Source organism: Cricetulus griseus, chromosome 7 (genome assembly GCF_003668045.3).
Source record: "Cricetulus griseus strain 17A/GY chromosome 7, alternate assembly CriGri-PICRH-1.0, whole genome shotgun sequence".
In the NCBI taxonomy this organism is placed as follows: domain Eukaryota; kingdom Metazoa; phylum Chordata; class Mammalia; order Rodentia; family Cricetidae; genus Cricetulus; species Cricetulus griseus.
Window position 1 is genome coordinate 84,481,372 of NC_048600.1, and position 18,777 is coordinate 84,500,148.

General features: G+C 50.3%; 1 protein-coding gene across 4 annotated transcripts; it reads right to left on the reverse strand.

The window, feature by feature from the left end:
* Nucleotides 1-89: 89 nt before the first annotated feature.
* Nucleotides 90-18,625, reverse strand: Camta2 (calmodulin binding transcription activator 2). Of its 4 annotated transcripts, none has more exons than XM_027426893.2 (22): nt 18,425-18,625; nt 16,896-16,985; nt 16,620-16,723; nt 14,128-14,195; nt 13,911-14,046; nt 13,324-13,410; nt 12,967-13,120; nt 12,536-12,670; nt 10,990-11,948; nt 10,276-10,402; nt 8,951-9,085; nt 5,776-5,891; nt 4,940-5,124; nt 4,562-4,640; nt 4,176-4,398; nt 3,553-3,854; nt 2,439-2,635; nt 2,002-2,185; nt 1,635-1,706; nt 1,198-1,385; nt 966-1,040; nt 90-881 (listed from the first exon to the last, which is right to left on the reverse strand). In XM_027426893.2, the coding sequence occupies exons 1-22, from the start codon at nt 18,459-18,461 to the stop codon at nt 818-820; spliced, it is 3,717 nt and encodes a 1,238-aa protein (XP_027282694.1). In that variant the 5' UTR covers nt 18,462-18,625; the 3' UTR covers nt 90-817. The 4 variants fall into 4 exon arrangements, with proteins under 4 accessions (XP_027282694.1, XP_035304100.1, XP_027282695.1 ...); XM_035448209.1 differs by having other exon boundaries at nt 16,896-16,990; XM_027426894.2 differs by having other exon boundaries at nt 13,324-13,395; nt 18,425-18,624.
* Nucleotides 18,626-18,777: the final 152 nt, after the last annotated feature.

Consider the following 18,777-nt stretch of genomic DNA (forward strand, 5'->3'; position numbering starts at 1 on the left):
CGCCCCGTTGAAGGCTGCGAGCCCAGGCCGGCCGACTTGCGTGGCGATCGTCCCGCCCCGCCCCCAGCAGACATAGGCCGGAGGCTAGCTGGTGCAGAGATGTTTAATGGCAGTTCGTATAAACCAAGCCCATGCACAAGTAGAAAGTGCTCGTGGAGCCAGCCGGGGGCCCCCGCCGCGCCAGGGAACCAGACGCCCGGCCGCGCAGCGCCTTAAATAGATTCTTCACTATACTCTGTATGTTACAGTATGTACAAACCCCTCCCCACGGGAGCGGGACTCCGCCTCGCGATCCTATGTACACCCCCTCCTCTTTGGAACCCGAGGTGGGTGACCAGAGTCAGGGTGATGGGGAAGACAGGGCCAGGAAAGGAGGAAACAGACGCAAACATGCGGAGTCAGGGTGGGGCAGTCACCCCTGAAACACGAGGGCGCGCGCAGCGAAGGCAGCGGTGGGGACCGAGGCGGATACATTCATCATAGACTCGTCGAACAAATAAATAAGGCAAGTCAGGAAGGTCCGAATCAGGTGCAGGCAGGAGCGGGGTTATGGAGAAGGTGCAGGCAGGGCTCCGTAGGTCACAGCTGAAGATGCAGGCATGGGTCTTCTGGAGCCAGGGACCAAACCAGGAGGCACGACCAGAAGGGAGGAAAAGTGTAGGACTAAGGCTGGGGGAAGGGGCCGGGGTTCTACGAAGGGCTCCCAAAAAGGTGAAGGAGAAAAAGCTGCCGACAGGGGGCTCCCCTAGTCCCGAAAGCCTTCTCCTGGTTAAGACAGCCCGGGGCCCCCAGGGTGTGGAGAAAGGCGGTGGAGAGGTCAGGTGGCCAGTCCTGGCTGGGGCAGCCCTTCCAGCTCCTGGTTCTGTTTCAATTCCCTCATTCTGCGGAGAGACAGCGAGGAGTTAGAGGACAGTGGTGGATAAGAAAAGGTGGCAGGCAGAGATCCAGGGGTAAAGGATTAGAACCTGTGTCGGCAGCGCCGCAGGAACCTCATGATTTTCCGGGCTGCCTGGTCCTGCTTCTTGGTGAGAAAGGAGCCCCTGGTGGAAGAGAGAGACCTCATAGAACTCACGCATTCTCAGTCTCCCACCTTAAGCCTTTGGAGGGAAAGGCAAGCAGGCAGAAGAGATCAAAGAGTGGGCCTTATCAAATAAGTAAGCAGAGAGCTGTAGAGGCGCGGGAAGAGGTGGTCCCTACTTGTTTCGGGCCGGTAGGGGGCCTGAGGGCCGGTGAGCAGGCCCTGGCCTGCGGCGGTAGGAGCGGTAGTGCTGCTGGATAAGTACAGCCGCTCTGCGGCTCTGCTGAAACCGCTTCTGTTCATAGTAGCTTCGGAACTTGCTCTGAATGAGGATGGCCGCCTGCGTCATTTTCTTATAGAGTGCAAACTGCAGAGAAGGAGAGGGGACAGGCGCTGAAACCGAGGGACAGAAATCTAAACCCCTGAAGGTCACCTTAAGTTAGGTTGATGCAGATCCCTTTCCTAACCCACATTCACACCCAGATCTCATGCCTAATACCTTAAGTGCAATCCAGGTCAGCTTGTGGAGAGAGAGGGGAAGTTAGGGCTCTCAGCACAGGGACTTGGTTAGATTGGGTGGATGTGTGTTGGTATAACTTTGAGAAAAGACTCTAACCTGCTTGTACTTCCGATAACAACGCTGGATCACAGCTGCGGCTACCTCCTGCTGCTCCTTCAGCCTTCGGCCCTACAGGAAGAAAATAAGGTCTCATCTCAGCATCTCACTGCCCACCTAGTCCCTCCTCCCGAAGTCCTCTCTTTTAAAACCTTTGTTTTTTACATTTATTTATTTTGTGTGTGTATATGGGCATGCCTGTATGTGGACATCAGAGGACAATTTGAGTCGGTTCTTCCAGTATGAATTCCAGGGATCAAAGTTAGGTCATCAGGCTTGGTGGCAACTACTGGCCCCTTGGTTCTTTCTTAGTCCCATTTAAAGCCTCTGGATGGCTAATTTGCCCTGAGACACTGGGCTTTCTGACCTTGTACTTTCGGAAGGCTGTCTGGATGACTCGTGCTGCCTCATAGAGTTCCCGCTGCTCATGATCTGAGAGTGTCAGCAGGGCAAAGTCACTCTCCATCTTGCCACTGGTAGAAGCAGAGAGGAACTCTGCCCAGGAAGGTGTTGGAGGGATAGCTAGACGTCCTCGCTCAAAGGGCAGTTCACTGTGGGGGATGAGGAAAAGGATATCACAGAGCATCCTACATCACTCTTATCCCAGCTAGAGATGGCAATTGAGGCCCATCCTCAGCAATAAAGTCTGAAAAGAGTGGCCCCAGAGTTCATCACTCAGCTCAGGTCCATTTTCAAACACCCAGGGCCTCAGCCAGGATGCTGCTCTGGCTATAAGCAAGCCCATCTCATCCCTCCCATCTTTCTCTGAAAAACAATCTGGAAGCTTTGTTCTGAGCTGGTCACCTAGTAGGGGCTGAGCTGGGGAAATGGTCCACATTCTCCAGGTAACTGGCTAGCCAGGACATGGTCTCACTGAGCCCAACGGTGCCTGTCTGCTCCCTCAGTGAGGCTCCAGCTTCAGGTAACCCCGAGAAGTCCTCTCGTTTAATCCGCTCTGGTGTGGCTTCGATGATCTGCTTGGCTAGTGAGATCATGTCCACCTGGATGAAGGGAGATAACTACGTGAACTTTCTGGGGCCCTAACTACTGATGTTCCAGCACAGCCTAAGCTATAGCCTTAGGCCCCCGCTCCCTCATCTACTTTCTGGATACCACTGCTTTTCTGCTCACTAATTCTGAACTAAGATTGCTCATTCATTCTTTCTTACTGATTTCCTCTGAGGGACACAGTCCTTCATACTGTTAAGTTGTGGAGAACACGATATGTGAAGGATGAAGATTTTAGTACCCTTCCTCATTGCCCACTGTCCCTCTTGGATCTGCTCCATGCCATCTGAGCAACATATATCTCCACAGGTGTAGCCCAAGCTTCTAACTCCACCTGCTTCAGGTCTCCAAGAACCAGCCTAGGGCTTACCACGTAAAACTCTTGTGAATAGCTAGCTATGAGGCACATAGCATTTCCCACTTGGCCATATTCCATTATGCTGCCTTTGTGGATATTTGGCCATTGTTTGTTTTGTTTTGAGACATTGTCTAAAGCCAATATATCCACAGGTCCTAGCATACACCTTTAATCTGGGAGCCAGAGGCAGGCTGATCTCTGGGTTTGAGGCCAGCCTGAACTACAGAGTGAGTTCCAGGACAGCCAGGGCTACATAGTAAGACACTGTCTTGAAAAACAAAACAAAACAAAAAGAACCTTTCCCTTCATGGGCCGACAGGTGATTGCAGCAGTACAGTTCTAAGTGAAGACACTCCCCAGAATTCTTAACCTCTCACCTCATGAGTGCTGAGTACTCAAAGTCTAGAAGGAGCTAAGCAAAGGGGTCCTGTGCCTACACCAAAATAGTAAATTATGGTCTTGATTCTGCCTCATGGAAATCTGTGTCACTACATCTCTGCACCTCGCTCCATTCTTAGACTTTATGAATCCAATCCCATCAATAAATAGTACCGGGATCACATCCACAGCTGGAGGGCTGCCAGCATCCTCTGGAGGAGTCCCATCCTTCTGGGCTAGTGGGGGGCCAGAAAGGGAGGGAACAGACTCTTTGGATCTCGTGGCTTCATAGTCCATGAGGAGTAAGGGTGTCTCGGTGGCACCAGGAGAAAGCTGGCCTGGGATCATCTCCATAGTGATTTCAGAGGCCAGCAGGGGTACAGGGGGAGGACTGCCATCTGCAGCACTTGAGTAGGCCGATGTGACAGAGAAGGTGCCATCTGACAGCTCCGAGGGTGAAGAGACGCTGCTCAGGCCTAGGAGGAGGGTAGAATGGGTAAGGAGAGCGGGAGCTGCAGGCTACCCTCACCTCAGTCTCGGCTCCTCTGCCCTTTTAAAGACTCATTATTATTTCATGTGTATGAGTTGTTTGCTTAAATACAGGTCTGTTGTGAACTACACTGTGGGTGCTGGGAACAGAACCCAGGTCCTCTGGATGAGCAGTTCTCCAGCACTTTCCCTGCCTGTTCTTGGTCCTGTTACCCCATCCCTTTCTCTCTCACTGTCTCCCACCCTTTGCTCTGCTGTGGGAGTGTTTTGGCCATATGCCTCTGAAGAGACCTAAAGGCAGCTCTCACCAGTGTCTGGACTAGAGGAGGGTGGAGATAGAGCAAGTGGGTGCTCGACTGAAGGCTCCTGCCTCTGCAGTTCCTCAAGGCAGCGGGCAAGGCGCACATGACCCCGAGAGTGAGCCACAGATAGGGGTAGACGGCCCAGAGAGTCAGGAATGCTCAGCGCTTGTCGGTTCCAGCAGAAAAGGAGCACAGCAGCTTCCAAATGTCCCAGAGCACAAGCCCACATCTAAGGAGAGAAGGTGGAAGTAAGGCCTGTCCTCCTCCAGGTAGCCAGTCCTCAGGCCTTGGCCCACCCTGGTATTTCCCTGCTTTCCTCAAAGGATCACTCCTTTGAAGTATCTATTCCTATTGCTTATTGCCCTGAGGGAACTTGGAAACAACATCCTCACCAGAGGTGTGCAAGAGAAATGGTCCACGTTGAGCGGGTCAACCTCTTGCTCTAAGTCCAAGCTTCCAGTTTCCACACTTCTAGAGGTTAGGGACAACAACAAAACCCAGTCAGGAGAAAAAAAAGGGGGGGGACAAAGTGAAACAGCAAAAGGACTAGAAATTGCTGTCAACTTAAGTTGGTCAAGAAGTCAATGTCATAAGTCAGGATATTAGGAGTCCTCCAAATGCTAGTCTTCCCAAGTGCCTGCCTTCCTATAGTGACCCTGGTTCTTCTAGGCAGGGATCCAAGTTCTTACCCTCTGGTGCTTCAGTCTCAGTAGCTGCCCAGTGCCCCTGCTTCCCCCAGCACTCCCCCAAACCTGGCTGCCCCTGCTCACCGCCACTGGCTCAGAGTCTCAATTAGTCGAGCGTAGCCCTGGGCAGCAGCCAGATGCAGAAGGCTCATGCCTCGGAAGGGGCTTCCATGGATCAGACGTTCAGGACCTCTCCAAGTGGAACGTGGGATCATGCTCTCTACCAAAACCACCACACGTGCCTCGAAACCAGGGCCCTGGCCTTCATCCTGCAATACACACACACACACACACACACACACACACACACACACACACACACCCATATGTAGAGGTTGGGCGTTTGGTCCCTCACAGGCTGTCTCCCCAGCTTCAGCTTTTAGTGTACACACACACACTTCCTACTCCAGGTCCCCACTGCCACTGAGAGCTCACTGGCTCGCATAGTGTATGTCCCTATGTGGCCTCACGACCACCTGCCCCGCAGCTCACTTCTGGCAGTTCTGGAGCTGACCTTATACAACGATGCCCATGCTGTGTGTCCATACTAGCACTGACTGGTGTCATGTCCACATATGGTTTTCCCCCACAGGAGCCATCGTCTTCTCTAAGCCCCCAGCCCTTTTCCTTCAGAGACTCAGAACCCACAGAGCTCTTAGGCTCAACATTCCTGATTCCTCCCCCACCCTCATCTTCACCTCCACCCTTCAGATCAGAAATAGTCCGAAGCCTGTCATGCTGAGAGGGTGCCCAGAATAGCCACTCTTGCCACAGAGTGGGGGTGGCAGCAAGGTGATATATCAGGAAGAGGGAAGAGTACTGGCTGATGAGGCTGGGGATAGGTGAGTGTGGAGTCATATGCTAGAACCACTCTCCTTATGGAGATCCTGTGTTCCCACTGTAGACCGTTGTAGAAGTACCTGAATTGGAGGAGCCTCTGGACTCTGGCCAGGTGCCTGCCCAGCTGCTGCAATCTCTGCCATCCGCTTCTCCATTTGCTCCAGCCGCTCCAGGATGGACATCCGGAACTGGCTATCTGTGGGGTGGGCATAGGAGGGACAGGATCTAGGTGACGCTAACAACACTACTTGTGGATATACCCAAGATCTAGGGGATGAAGAACAGGATGATCCAGCTTTCTCTTCCACATCCTCCTTACCCACTCATCTACGTAGAACTTACCAGGAAGACTCGGATCTTGAACTAGGGCTCTAAATCTCATGCACAGACTAGAACCAGGATTAAGAACCAAGGCTGTTTCCTCCAAGACAGAGGTGTCAGGAATTCCACAGTGCCTATCCGGTCCTCAGCTAACCAAGCCACATATTGGCATGTCCTCCTCCAGCCTTTTCCTAAACAGAGTGTACCCTAAGATCTTGTCCCAGATACTACCCTTTTCCCCATGATGGGCTAAAGTACTCCAAGATCCCCCTTCTAGATTAACCTCTACCCCCAAAGAACTCAAAGACTATAGTGTGAAAAGCAGCAGGTCCTCTGCAGCTGTCCACAAAGGATGATTGGGAAAGGAAGGTGACAGAGATGGATAGCCATGTTCATTCTTCCTCCTCCCAACTCCAAACACAAATTTACATACACACACAAATTTATGCACACACAAACACAAGCTGTATCTGTTCCCTCTTGAGATCAAATAAGGACAAGGAAAGAAAGTGAGAGGGGACCAGAGCCTGGAGAAAACAAGCACAGAAAAATAGTGAAGACTGGGGATGCCCCACAATGTCACGACAGAAGGGAGTGATGAACAGAAACTCAGATAGGACAGAGAGAGGAACAGATCCAGGAAAGTCCCAACCAGGCAATTAGAAAAGAAAATAGGCAAGACCAGATAAAGTTTAAGGAAAACTGGGAAGAAAGGAGACCCAGCAGAGAGATGGCACAAAGATTTGAAAGGGGTAGAAAAATAAAGTGATGAGCAGCCAGAGCAGAACAAAGCAAAACAAGTAAAAGGAGCAGACACGGGGCCAGCTAAAACACAGATGAGTATATGTTGTACATATGCTTGCATGGGTAAGAGGACATTTTAATAATAGCAATGTCAATGGTATTACACATTTCTATTTTTCTGTAGGTGTTTTTCTGTAATTTTCAACAGTCCTGTAATGAATATATCCTTACCATTCAAAAGAAAAACATAAAAATAAATGATCTACAGTTTTTTATTTTAATTCTTGTTTTATGTGTATGAGTGTTCTGCTTGCATGTATGTTTGTGTACCACTTGTGTGCCTGATGCCCAGAGAGGCCAGAAGAGGAAATCCAACCCCTTGGAACTGGAGTTACAGATGGCCGTGAGCCACCATGTGGGTGCTGGGAATCAAATTTGGGTCCTCTGCAAGAGCACTTAGTGCTCTTAAATACTGAACCATCTCAGCCCAGCCTGGTGGTAGTGGTGAACACCTTTAATCACAGCACTCAGGAGGCAGAGGCATGCAGATTTCTGTGAGTTCAAGGCCAGCTGGCCTACAAAGCGAATTCCAGGACAGGCTCCAAAGCTACAGAAAGGAAACCCCATCTCAAAAAAATCAAACTAAGGGCTGGAGAGATAGCAGCACTGGCTGCTCTTGCAGAGGTCCTGAGCTCAATTCCCAGCAACCACATGGTGGCTCACAACCATCTATAATGAGATCTGGTGCCCTCTTTGGGTGTGCAGACAGAACACTATATATATAATAAATAAATAAAATCTTTTTTTTGTCTGTTTGTTTTTTTGAGACAGGGTTTCTCTGTGTAGCTGGCCTCGAATTCACAGAAATCCGCCTGCCTCTGTCTCCCAAGTACTGGGATTAAAGGTGTGTGCCACCAACACCCGGCAAATAAAATCTTTTTTAAAAAATTCAAACCAAACCAAACTAACAACAAAACAAAACTGAATTATCTCTTTAGCCTGAGAGGTCTCAAACTTGAGGTCCTCCAATTCCAACTTCCAGAGCAGCTAGAATGACAAGTACACACAACTTCTCCTTGCTTAACTTTATATTTATTTAACAGTAACAATTGAAGATGTGAGTGGTAACTCATGATTACAACCACAGTACTTGGGAGGTAGAAGCAGAAGGATCCAGGAATTCAAAGACATAAAATGAATTTGAGGCTGGCCTAGACTATCTGAGACCCTGCCAAAAAACAAAACAAGGGGCTGGAGAGATGACTCAAGGTCATCATAAGTACAATGGCTACTCTTCCTAAGGGTCCTGTTTGATTCCCAGCACCCACATGGCAGTTTACAATGGGTGCAACTCTAGTCCCAGGTGATTGGACACCCTCTTCTGGCCTCTGTGGGTACATAGACACATATGTAGGCCAAACACCCATACATATTAAAAAATATAAATAAAACTACCTTCAGAATTCACAGGAATAAGGACAGTTTCCTACCACATTAAGAAAAATGACTGGGCTGGAGAGATGGGTCAGAGGTTGACAGTATTGGCTGCTCTTCCAGAGGTCCTGAGTTTGATTCCCAGCAACCACATGGTGGCTCACAACCATCTATAGTGGGATCTGGTGCCCTATTCTGGTGTGCAGACAGAACACTGTATACATAATAAATAAATTAAAAAAAAAGAAAAATGACCAATGCAAAAAAAATAAAATAAAAAAAATTAAGAAGCCAGTGGTGGTACACACCTTTGATCCCAGCACTTGGGAGGCAGAGGCAGGCAGATCTCTGAATTCAAGGTCAGCCTTTTCTACACGAGTTCCAGGACAGCCAGAGCTGTTATACAGAGAAATCCCGTCTCAAAAAAAAAAAAAAAAACAAAACAAAATGAAACAAAATATATATCAATGGAGCTGAGTGTGGTGGCACTTGCCTGAGAATCCCAGCATCTGGGAGGCAGGGGCAAGAAGATGGCAGCAAGTTTTAGGCCAGCTTGATCTACAAAGAAGTTCCAAGTTAACCAGGGCTACACAGCAAGACCCTCTCTAAGAAACACTAACACACACACACACACACACACACACAGAGGAAACAGTCGTGTAGTGGGCTTTAATGGTGCACTTGAAAGATAGGGGAAGCATGTCATACTCAAATATGTAATGCCTAAGACCTTGGGTCAAAGGGCTCAGTACTTACCATCCAGTGACAACCAGTCAAGCTGTGTACTAGGCAGAGACAGGAATCGGCGGGCTCGATACTCAAAGAGCACAGAAGCAGAGAGGGGCCCCTCCCGCCCTGCCACCTGCAAAGACACCAGCCCTACCTCGTGGGCTGGGGATAACAGGTCAGAGAGAAGGACTCTTTGTCTGGCTCCTTTCCTGGCTGATTAGCTGTATTAGAGTCAGTGATGATTAGTCTATATTTCTCCAGCCCCCTTGCTGTGGGCCAAAGAGACCCCTAGCTTCAGTGTGTAGCCTTTGCACTAATAGGAGGGGAGACTATTTAAGAACTTAATTCCATCTATGGACCAGAGAATTCCTGGCTGTAGACTCTGAGTTAAGGGTTTTGCTCAGCAAACATGATAGTGCTTAACTCCTTTAGTCCTTTAGACCAGAGTTCAGGGGTCATGACCCTTACTGAAATGCAGGAAAGGGAAGCTGTCTGTTCACCAGTAGTGTCCAGTAAGAGATATCCAGAGTCTCAATGTCTATCACCCGAGGATAAAATTGCCAGGCCTCAACCTCAACACCAGAGCCTGAGACTTTTCTCCCAATTCTCGGCTTCTCTGGTCTTATTTCCCCTTCCCCTTCATACATGGTTGACTGGGACTGTGGAGACCAGGAGAGAATATACTCCTAAGCAACAATACTGCCAACCTGGAGTCCCCCAAGGAAGACAGCTGTTGAGCACTAGGTTGCAGAGAAGGGTGGTATCAAAAGATAGTAAAGTCAGTCTAGACCAGTGCTGTCCAGAAGAGTTTTCTACAGTGATGGGTATATTCTATATCTATACTATTCAACACGGAAGCACTAGAATGTGTGGTGGTTAAGCACTTGAAATATGGTCAGTGTGCCTAAAGAAATGAGTTCTAAATTCTATTTAATTTTAATTAAGTAGGTACATAAGGCAGATGAACTTTCTCCTGGGGTTGGTGTAGAAGAAAGACCCTGGCTCCAACTAAGCTACGTACGGAGACAGCTCGAACATTAGAGATTCCTTTGGCCAAATGCTTAACCTTAGAGGAGGGGAGACTAGGAACACAAGGAAGGTGTAGAACTAGCTAAGATCATTGGTTAGGTAACAAGAAGACTTCTCAGATCAGACCCTATATTTGCTGACACTAAGGCTACGCTCCTCTGTCTGCTGGGGGGAACTGAGTACTCAGCCTCAGGGCTGGAAGAGATCTTTGTACCCTCAGAAGAATAACTTGTTTCCAGTGCTTCCTGGAAGCCTGGAGGTCCTCACCCATCCTAACTGTCCATAATGACAGTCCCTTCCCCTATAGCTCCCAATCTCCATACCAGGACAGTAGCAGCGTAAGACACCAGGCTGGACAAGTGAGGCTGGCACTGCGATGTGATCAAAGACACAGGAGTAATGCTCTGCGGCCTCCGTCCAAGGGCCTGTGATGAGCACCTTTACCCCACCCTGCAGACAGAAAGAAGTCAGACAGTCACTTGACTGGAGTTGGGTTTTCAGTCACTTTTTTTTTCCTTTGGCTTTTTCAGACAGTGTTTCTCTGTGTAGCTTCGTAGACCAGACTGGCCTGAACTCACAGAGGTCTGCTTGCCTCTGCCTCCCAATGCCGCCATCACCACCACCACCCGGCTTTCAGTCACTCATTTTTTTTAGACCCTTAGAAATTAATACTATATGGCAGGCCCTGTGCTAGAGTCTAGGAGTTCAATGATGAACAGGACCAACCTTTTTGCCAAGTAGTTATTTATCTCATCAGAACTAATTTTCTTTTTCTTTTTTAAAGGATCTCATATAGCTTAGGCTGGTCTTAAAAGTGCTATGTAGCCAAGGATGACCTTGAATCCCTGATCATCTGGTGTCTGTCTCTTATTGGTGCGCAGATAACAAATGGAAGGGGAGATGGGGAAAGTATGTGAATAAGGACTATGGAAGTGAAAACTGAGAGAAAGTCGATCACAGACCATGGGAGATAAGTTAATAAAACTCATTTTTGAAAAATCAGAAAACAAGTAGGAGAAGAAAAACCTGAGACTCACCTCTGGGTAGGACCACTCTGGGGAAAAGTCTGTGATGGTGTTAAGGGCAGGAGAGAGCTGGGGGGTTGGGGCAGGGATGCTTGGAGCTTCATCACTGATGAGTTCTCCCATAAGGTCTGGGAATGATGAAAGACTGAAGGGCTCTAGCTCACTGGTGCCACCAGAGCCCCCAAACAAGGCTTCTCCTCTTGTTACCCTGCCTGATGGCTGCAAGGTGGCAGGTGAGGATGGGGATGAAGGAGGGGGTGAAGGTACAGGTGGCACAGTTTCCTGGCCCTTGAGCTCCTCCCCACTATCATCATCTTGGATAAAGAACTGGTTTCCTCTTCTCCCACTTGCTCCCAACTGTGAAGGGAGACCTCGGGCAGCTGCCTGGGGCTCCAGGGCAGCAGCAGGTTCCAGGGCAGGACAGGGTGTATGAGTGCCCTCTGCCTCAGGGAAGTCTGGGTTTACACCTTGGCCCCCTCCATATGTCTGGCCCCTTTGGGGACTGTTGAGAAAACGATCAGGGTCAAAGGCAGGGCTGGGAGGAGTTGGTAGGGCAGAAGGTTCAGAACCTACAACCACAGCCAAGCTCACAGGTCTAGGTTCAGCCTGGGGAGCTAAGTGCCTGGTGGGTGTCAGGCCCCCGGCACGCTGCTCTAGTCCTGTTAGGAGGAGGATGGCAGTGCCTCCTCTTGATGAACCCCCTCGAGAGGTAGGAGGACTAGGTCTGATTTCTAGGGGTTCTGCAAATCCTGAGGAGGAGGAGGAAGAAGAGGAAGAGGAAGAAGAGGAAGAAGAGGAAGATGGGGAGGTATGTGCCTTGGGGAGCTCTGGAGGAAGTGGCGTTATCAGTGGTGGAGGTTCAGGGGGCTGGGAGTGGGATATAGAAGCCAGGGTTAAAGCTCGGGGCTCCACTTTGGGAGAAATGATGCGGTGTTTCGTGCTGCTGCATTTGTGGGTAAGGCTCCCGGAACCTGGAAAACAGGAAGAGGAAGAAGGGAAAAGCATGTTACATATCCTTTTCCAGCAGTCCCTTCCTGGAAGCCACCCCCCAGTCCCCCCCCCCCCCCCGCCCTCCACCCCAGCCTTTACCCCCTCTTCCCCCCACCAGGTAAAACTACAGTGTAATACTAATTATGACCACTGGGAGGCATCAGCCTTCCCTTTAGTTTCTCCTCAAAATAAACAGGACTAGAGGAACAGAGCAGGGGGAGGAGACCTGGCTTGAGACAGTAGCAGAGAGCAGAGGGTAAAAGCAGAGCAAAAGGACAAAAGAAGAATCAAGGGATACTAAGGAGGACCAAAGCTAAGATTGAGTGTAATTGTTGGTGTAATTACTAAAAGTAGTTACTAAAAGTAGTAGGCAGGAGAGTTATGGACTGCCGGGACTGTAGCTTATACATTTCTGGGGCCAGTGCTGACAGATAGGAAGTTCTTTGCTCATCTGGCCCATCTTCCTGGACATGCAAAGACTTGCAAATTAGTATGCAAATTCCATCAACACAGTTGTTAAGCAATGTGGCTAAACGGGAGAAGAGCTCCAGAGTCGGGCGTCACTTACCAAGGCCCCCACTACAGAGACAAGCATGGGTTCTGGGTGCTGGCTTGGTTGGGTGGGTGTCCAGGATCTGTTGTACTAGCTGTTCCACAGAGAATTCCTCGGCCCCATTCCCGCAGCTCCACTTGATGCCATGAACTACAGGAGATTTGAGGGACACTGTGAGACTTCCAAAGTACCTTGATGGCTCCTCTAAAGCCCTGACATGCTGAACTTTAAACTGCTCAGACATACAGCTCACAGCTGTCTTTCACCCTCTCTCCATAGCCATATCTTAGACCATACAGTCTCAGTGTCTAGTGTCCAAACAGGAAAGCACCCTCCTGGTTCAGAGAGGACTAGTTAGCCACAGGGCTTGGACACGGAAGCCCTAATGCTTTTGGGAAGCGCCATTCTCCCTCTCCCTTAGAACACGATCCATGCTTGTTCCTTACACATGGGCTTCAGCTGTCCCAACAACTCCTCTCGTGACCACTTCAGCCACTCCCGCCGGTCGCTACTGATGGAACAAAAGATGGGGCTACAGCCCTTTCCACAATCCTCCAGGGCTGGGACGTTCAGGTAGTGTACAAGGACGATGTCAGGGTTCTGAGCACAAAGGCACACAGACAGTCATGGGGTCTAGCACTCAAGGGCTTAGCTTCCTAGTCCTTATTTCTTCTGAGCACAACCTCCAATTCCAGTCACCCCCTTTCTGCTTTTCCCACCCAGAACCTATTCCACTTCCTTTTTTCAGACCCCATGTTCCTCAAAGAGCCAGAAATCTGGCTCCCTGAGTTCTCAGTTCTTACCTGGAGCAGCCAGTAGCAGCGCCGATGGAATGTGGGGACGATGGAAGAGTGAACGTAGCAGCCATAGAGACACTGCCAGGAGACAGGCTGGGGTGGGGGGAGGGCTAGTCTGCTCCCCAACTCTTCCTCTGTTCAGTCCCTTTGCAGGAATCCCAATCTTTCCAACAGTTCCTCTTCAGCCCTCTCCCGACCCCAACCTTATTCCCAACCCTTCCAAATTCCAGCAGGCCTTAAGTCATGGTTAAGGGGCAGAGAGAAGAAAACAGAGGAGCTGGGGGTCTTATAAAAAAGGGCCCAATTTGAGATATGGGAAAGAAATCTAAGGACAGAGAGGAAGTGCAAAAGAACAATGATTTGGGAAAAGAAACTGGAGGGAAATGCAAGGGACATGAGGGGACTGTACATTGGTGCCATAAAGTCGGGTTGTGGAGTGCCAATGGGAAGCTGAGAGTGAGCTCAGCAATCAGTCAGTTGATCAGAGTGATGAGAGAAGACTGACTGAGAGGAGAGGCAGACAATGTTCCCAACTGTGCCTCCAGGGCTGGAGTGCAGGCAAGGGCAGATGTGTGGATGTCTGATGCTCTTACCTCCATGCCCTGGACCTTGAGTTTCATGTGGTCCTCTCGGGTGGTCTTCCCGTCCTTCCGCTTCTTCCAAAGGTAACCATCCTTCCGGTATTTCACCTTCTTACGATTGTAGAGAATAATGGAGCCATTCTGAGGCCTGGAAGGACGGCGGGAGGCTTGAGTTTTGTGAACACAGCCCAGGAGTCCTATTATTCTTCAAACTGGAGAATCTTCTCACCTTGTCTTTGGGGCACAAGACAGCCACTCATCATGTTTCTCAAAGGTGATCAGGTAGGATGCGATTTCCTGTAGGAGAGGAAGCACTTGGGTCATCCCCCCTTGGTCATTGGCTCGGGACCTCTGCACAGGTGGCACCGACTGTAAAACTCTTCCAGTGTTTGGAACAGAAAGTCTCACAGCTCTCTTAAGAACAGCAGGTTCTACCTCAGATGAAACCTAACCTCAGGCTGGGGATGTAGTTCCACAACAGAAAAAGACAGTGCTTGTTTTCAGCATTTGCAAGGCCCCAGGTTCAAGTACTAGGAGGAGAAAAAACAAAAACAAAAACAAAACCCAACCTAACCTCTTATCTCTCTCACCCTACTGGAGCCTATACCATGGAGCCAGCTTCAAGTCTATCCTTTGTTCATATTAGGTATTTTCTCTGTGACCCTTTCTGAGAAATGTCAATGGTTTGACACTAACAAGAACTCCAGGTTCTCTGCTTGATTACAAGGCTTTCAGACAAAGTATTAATTTAATTCCTACTATCTACTCAAATTCAACCCACTAGTCCTGCTGGATGTGCTCACAGGGTCCTTCCTGAACATTCCTCCAACAAACACATCCTTCACGTTAGTGCCCTACAAGCCTAAAGTACCATGTGAATGCCTCTCCATGTCTGGAAATCCCAAGGATCTTACATGCTTCCCAGATGCTCTGTGTAGCCCTGTTGCTTCTCTGAACTTCCTGAAGGCTCTCTAGCACTTACAATAACTATATGCAAACACACCCATTTTTATTGACAGTACATAGTCTCACTACATAACCCTGGCCTGCCTTGTACTTGATATATAGATCAGGCTGGCCACAAGTATGTGGTAATCCTCCTGCCTCTGCCTCCTGAGTGCTAGGATTATGGGTATGAGCTACTACTCTGGCTTTACAGATAATTCTAATACTGAATCAGTCATCATCAACCACCAACTACATTGGAGGCAGTATGTTCACAGAATACAGAAAGTGTGTAACACAAGAACTGTGCCCTCCAGAAGGTGGGAGACAGGGTCTGGGAGACAGGTATGTGGGTATACACCTGTAACCCCAGCATTCAGCACTCAGGAGGCTGAGGCAGGAGGATCAGGAGCTTCAGGCCACTTTAGGCTGGAGAAATGACTCCATCAGTAAAGTGCTTGCTGTACAGTGTGGGCATAAACTCAGATCCCTGGCAACCACATAAGAAGATGTGCATGCCTGGTGCCTGGAATCCTAGTGCTGTGGAAAGAGAGACAAGATGGTTCTGGGGCTGGCTGGCCAGCTAGTCCAGCCAGTCAGTGAGCTTCAGGCTTTTGAAAGGCCAGTGGTGGTGCACACCTTTAATCCCAGCACTTGGGAGGCAGAGGCAGGTGGATCTCTGTAAGCTTGAGGCCAGCCTAGTCTACATAGTGAGGACAGTCAATGCTACACAGTATACAGAGAAACTCTGTCTCAACAAACAAACAAAAAACAAAAAAGGAAGACCATGTCTCAAAAAATAGGTAGAGAGTGAAGAGTGACTGAGGAAGACACTTGACAGACCTTTGGCCCTTTGGCCTCCATAAACACATGTATCCCCACACACCTGTACATATTTACACACACACACACACACACACACACACACACACACACACACACACACACCCCACAGGCCAACAAATGAATAAGGCCAGTCTGGGCCATATGGTGAGACCCTGTTTAAGGGAGAAAAAAATAAAGCTAGGCAGAGTAACACATACCTGAAATCCTAGTACTAAAGATATGGCAGCAGGAGGAGCAAGAGTTCAAAGCCAGGGCTGGGGATGTAGCTCAACTGGTAGAAGGTTTATCTAGCATGCACAAGGCTTTTGGTTCATTTCCCAGCACCACATTAGCTGGGTCTGGTGGCACACATTTAGAATTCTGGCACTTGGGAGATAGAGGCAGGAGGATTGGATATTATAAGGTCATCCTTGGCTACACAGTGAGCGTGAGGCCAGCTGGGATTCCTGAGATGCTACCTTAGAGAAAGGGGGAAAGGAAGGAAGGAAGGAAGGAAGGAAGGAAGGAAGGAAGGAAGCAAGGAAGCAAGGAAGCAAGGAAGGAAGGGAGGGTCAGAATAGTTTTAAAAAAAATGAGCTCAAACCCAATCTTGACTACATAGCAAGTTCCAGGCTAGCTTGGACTACATGATACCCTGTCCAAAACCCACCATTTAACACACAAAAACAAACCAAATCACTTTTCTCTTCATTAACATCTATAATGATAGGAGATAGTACAGGTCAGATGCACGGCATGATGGTCACTATGAAGAAATACTAAGCTGTTGTTTTTATACCAAAGAGAAACGGACTCCTATAGGTCCAAATCTGCAGTTCTATCATCTCCAAAGCCTAGAACAGTGCTTAGTAGTGAGTGTCCACAGACACAGGCAGGTTCTCCAGCCCACTAGGTCTTGCCAGGCCCTAACCCCTTGCTCCCTAGGTAAACCTCATTTGTATTCCACCGGAGCCGCTCTGGAGGCAGCAGGGCACATCGAGGAAGACACTCCAGCAGTTTCTTGGGGAGGAAGATCTTCAGGTGGTGGCTGTTCTCTAGGGGGAACCAGAAGGGAGGGCTCTGTTAGAGGCAGTCTGGAGGAAAGGGGCCAAATATAACCCAGAGCACTAGGGAAGATTGCAACCAGGACTAGAGAGGCCAGAGCAAAGAATGGCAGGAGAACATATAAGACTGTGCCCAAACTGGGAACCTGTTCTGAGAACTCACCAGCAACCTCAGTGGTGTCCTTGGTATTCATGGTGAGGGTTCCAGGGGGCAAGGTCACCCCCGGCCTGAGGGGCCGGGGGGAGGGGGAGTCTGTACTGGGAAAGGAGAGAACAAGGTCATGGAAGAAGCCCCCGTATTAATTCATGATTAGGAGCCTGAGGTGGGGTAAGAGGTTATAGAGTTCATTTCTGATATCTGGGAAAGATAAGCAAAGGCTGGACTAGAATGTGACAGCAGAACCAGAGAACAGAGATGAAAAGGACGCAGACATAAGTGCCAGGAGACAACACGAGAGGGAGACAAGACAGAGCAGAGTTACTGGGAAGAAAGGGATGAGTGGGGAGGCTGACAATGGTGGAGCATTCCCCAGGACAGGAAGCTGGGTCCTGCGTGTCTAACCCAGATTCTCTCAGGCCCTGACCAACCTGAAGGAGAAGGTAGGTGAGGTCAGTTATTAGATCTTTCCCATGGAAAAATCAAACAGAAAAAGAACTCAGGGCACATCTGGGAATGGAGAGCAAGGCTGGGGCTAAGAGTAGGTCAGTCGTGGGAGCTGGGGCTCTAGTCCTTGGAGGGTAGCTTGGCCAGACAACCTGGACTCTGGAGGGAAGCAGACACAAGTCTGGTGACAAGCTGGGCCTTAGAAGACACACCCCAGGTTCCTTCTCTATTTGATTTTTTTTCTAAGGGGAAGGGCAGATCTGATAACTGACCTCACTCTCTGTCATGTTGGTCATGAGCTGGGAGAATGTAGAATAAACATGTTGGACCAAGCTTCCGGTGGGACATTCTGGCTTTCCCTCTGCAGCTAGCATTTCACTTCACCTCAATACTCCTATCTCCCCAACCTCCAGCCTACCATATCCCCTCTACTACTGTTTCAGCCTGAGCCTCCGCCCTCTTGGCGAACAGATGGGAGCTGGAGGAGGCTCTCTGCGCGGGCTCTGCCAGGTGTCCAGGGATGGAGAGGGGGTGGAAGCCCATTCAGGATCGGTGGTGTGCAGTGAGGCTAGGCTTGGGATAAGGAGTCTATCACAGGGTGCAGGTGCGCAGCCCTGGCTAGGCAGCTTGCCAGGGTGCAGAGCAAGAGAGGGATGAGACTGCAGGCCCGAGGGTGGTTCAGGGCTATGACACGCCTGGCGCAGGGGGTGGGGTGGGATGCTCCCCCCAAAGGGGGCGGGGGTCCTGGGAGAATGTTCCAGGTGGGAGGGTCCCACCAGGGTCCCACCCGCGAACCCGGATGTTCTGGAGAAGCAGCTGAACAGAGTTCATGAACACCTGGCGGGCAAGGGACAGTGCGAGAGCCCTGTGCGGGGGTCGGGGGACAGTTCCCGCACTCTCTGGTCTGTGATGGGGCCCTGCGCCTAGCGGCGCCCCCTGGCGCGGGGAAGGAGGACGGAAGCAGCAAGGTGGAGGCGAACAGGGAGGAGGGACGGTGGTCCCCGGCGCCGTGCTCCTCACCCGGACCGCGAGGAGCTGCGCCCCCTGGCGCGGGGGTGGAGAGGCGGGCGAGAGGCCCTGGCTCTTACCTCCCGGGGTCCCGCGGGTGACGGCGGCAGCGGCCATTCTACCCCAATCCGACCCCCCCTAGCGCTGGCTGACAGCGGCGTTCGACGTCAGTGCGCACGGGGCGGGGCCTCCCAATTAAGGGAACGGGGTCGAGAAGGGAACCTGGGGTCAGCAAACTTGGGATTCTGGGCCAGTCTAAGAGACACGTTGCAGGATCGTCTCTATCGGGGCAATAGCGCTGAGGAACCAGGATCCGGAGGCGGAAGCTGGGGCGACTGATGTGACTGGGAGCACCAGGATGGGGCGTGGGCAGAGCCAGAGCCCTGGAGGCGAAGAAGGCTGGACCTAGGTAGAACTCTTCTTGCCTCGGGCG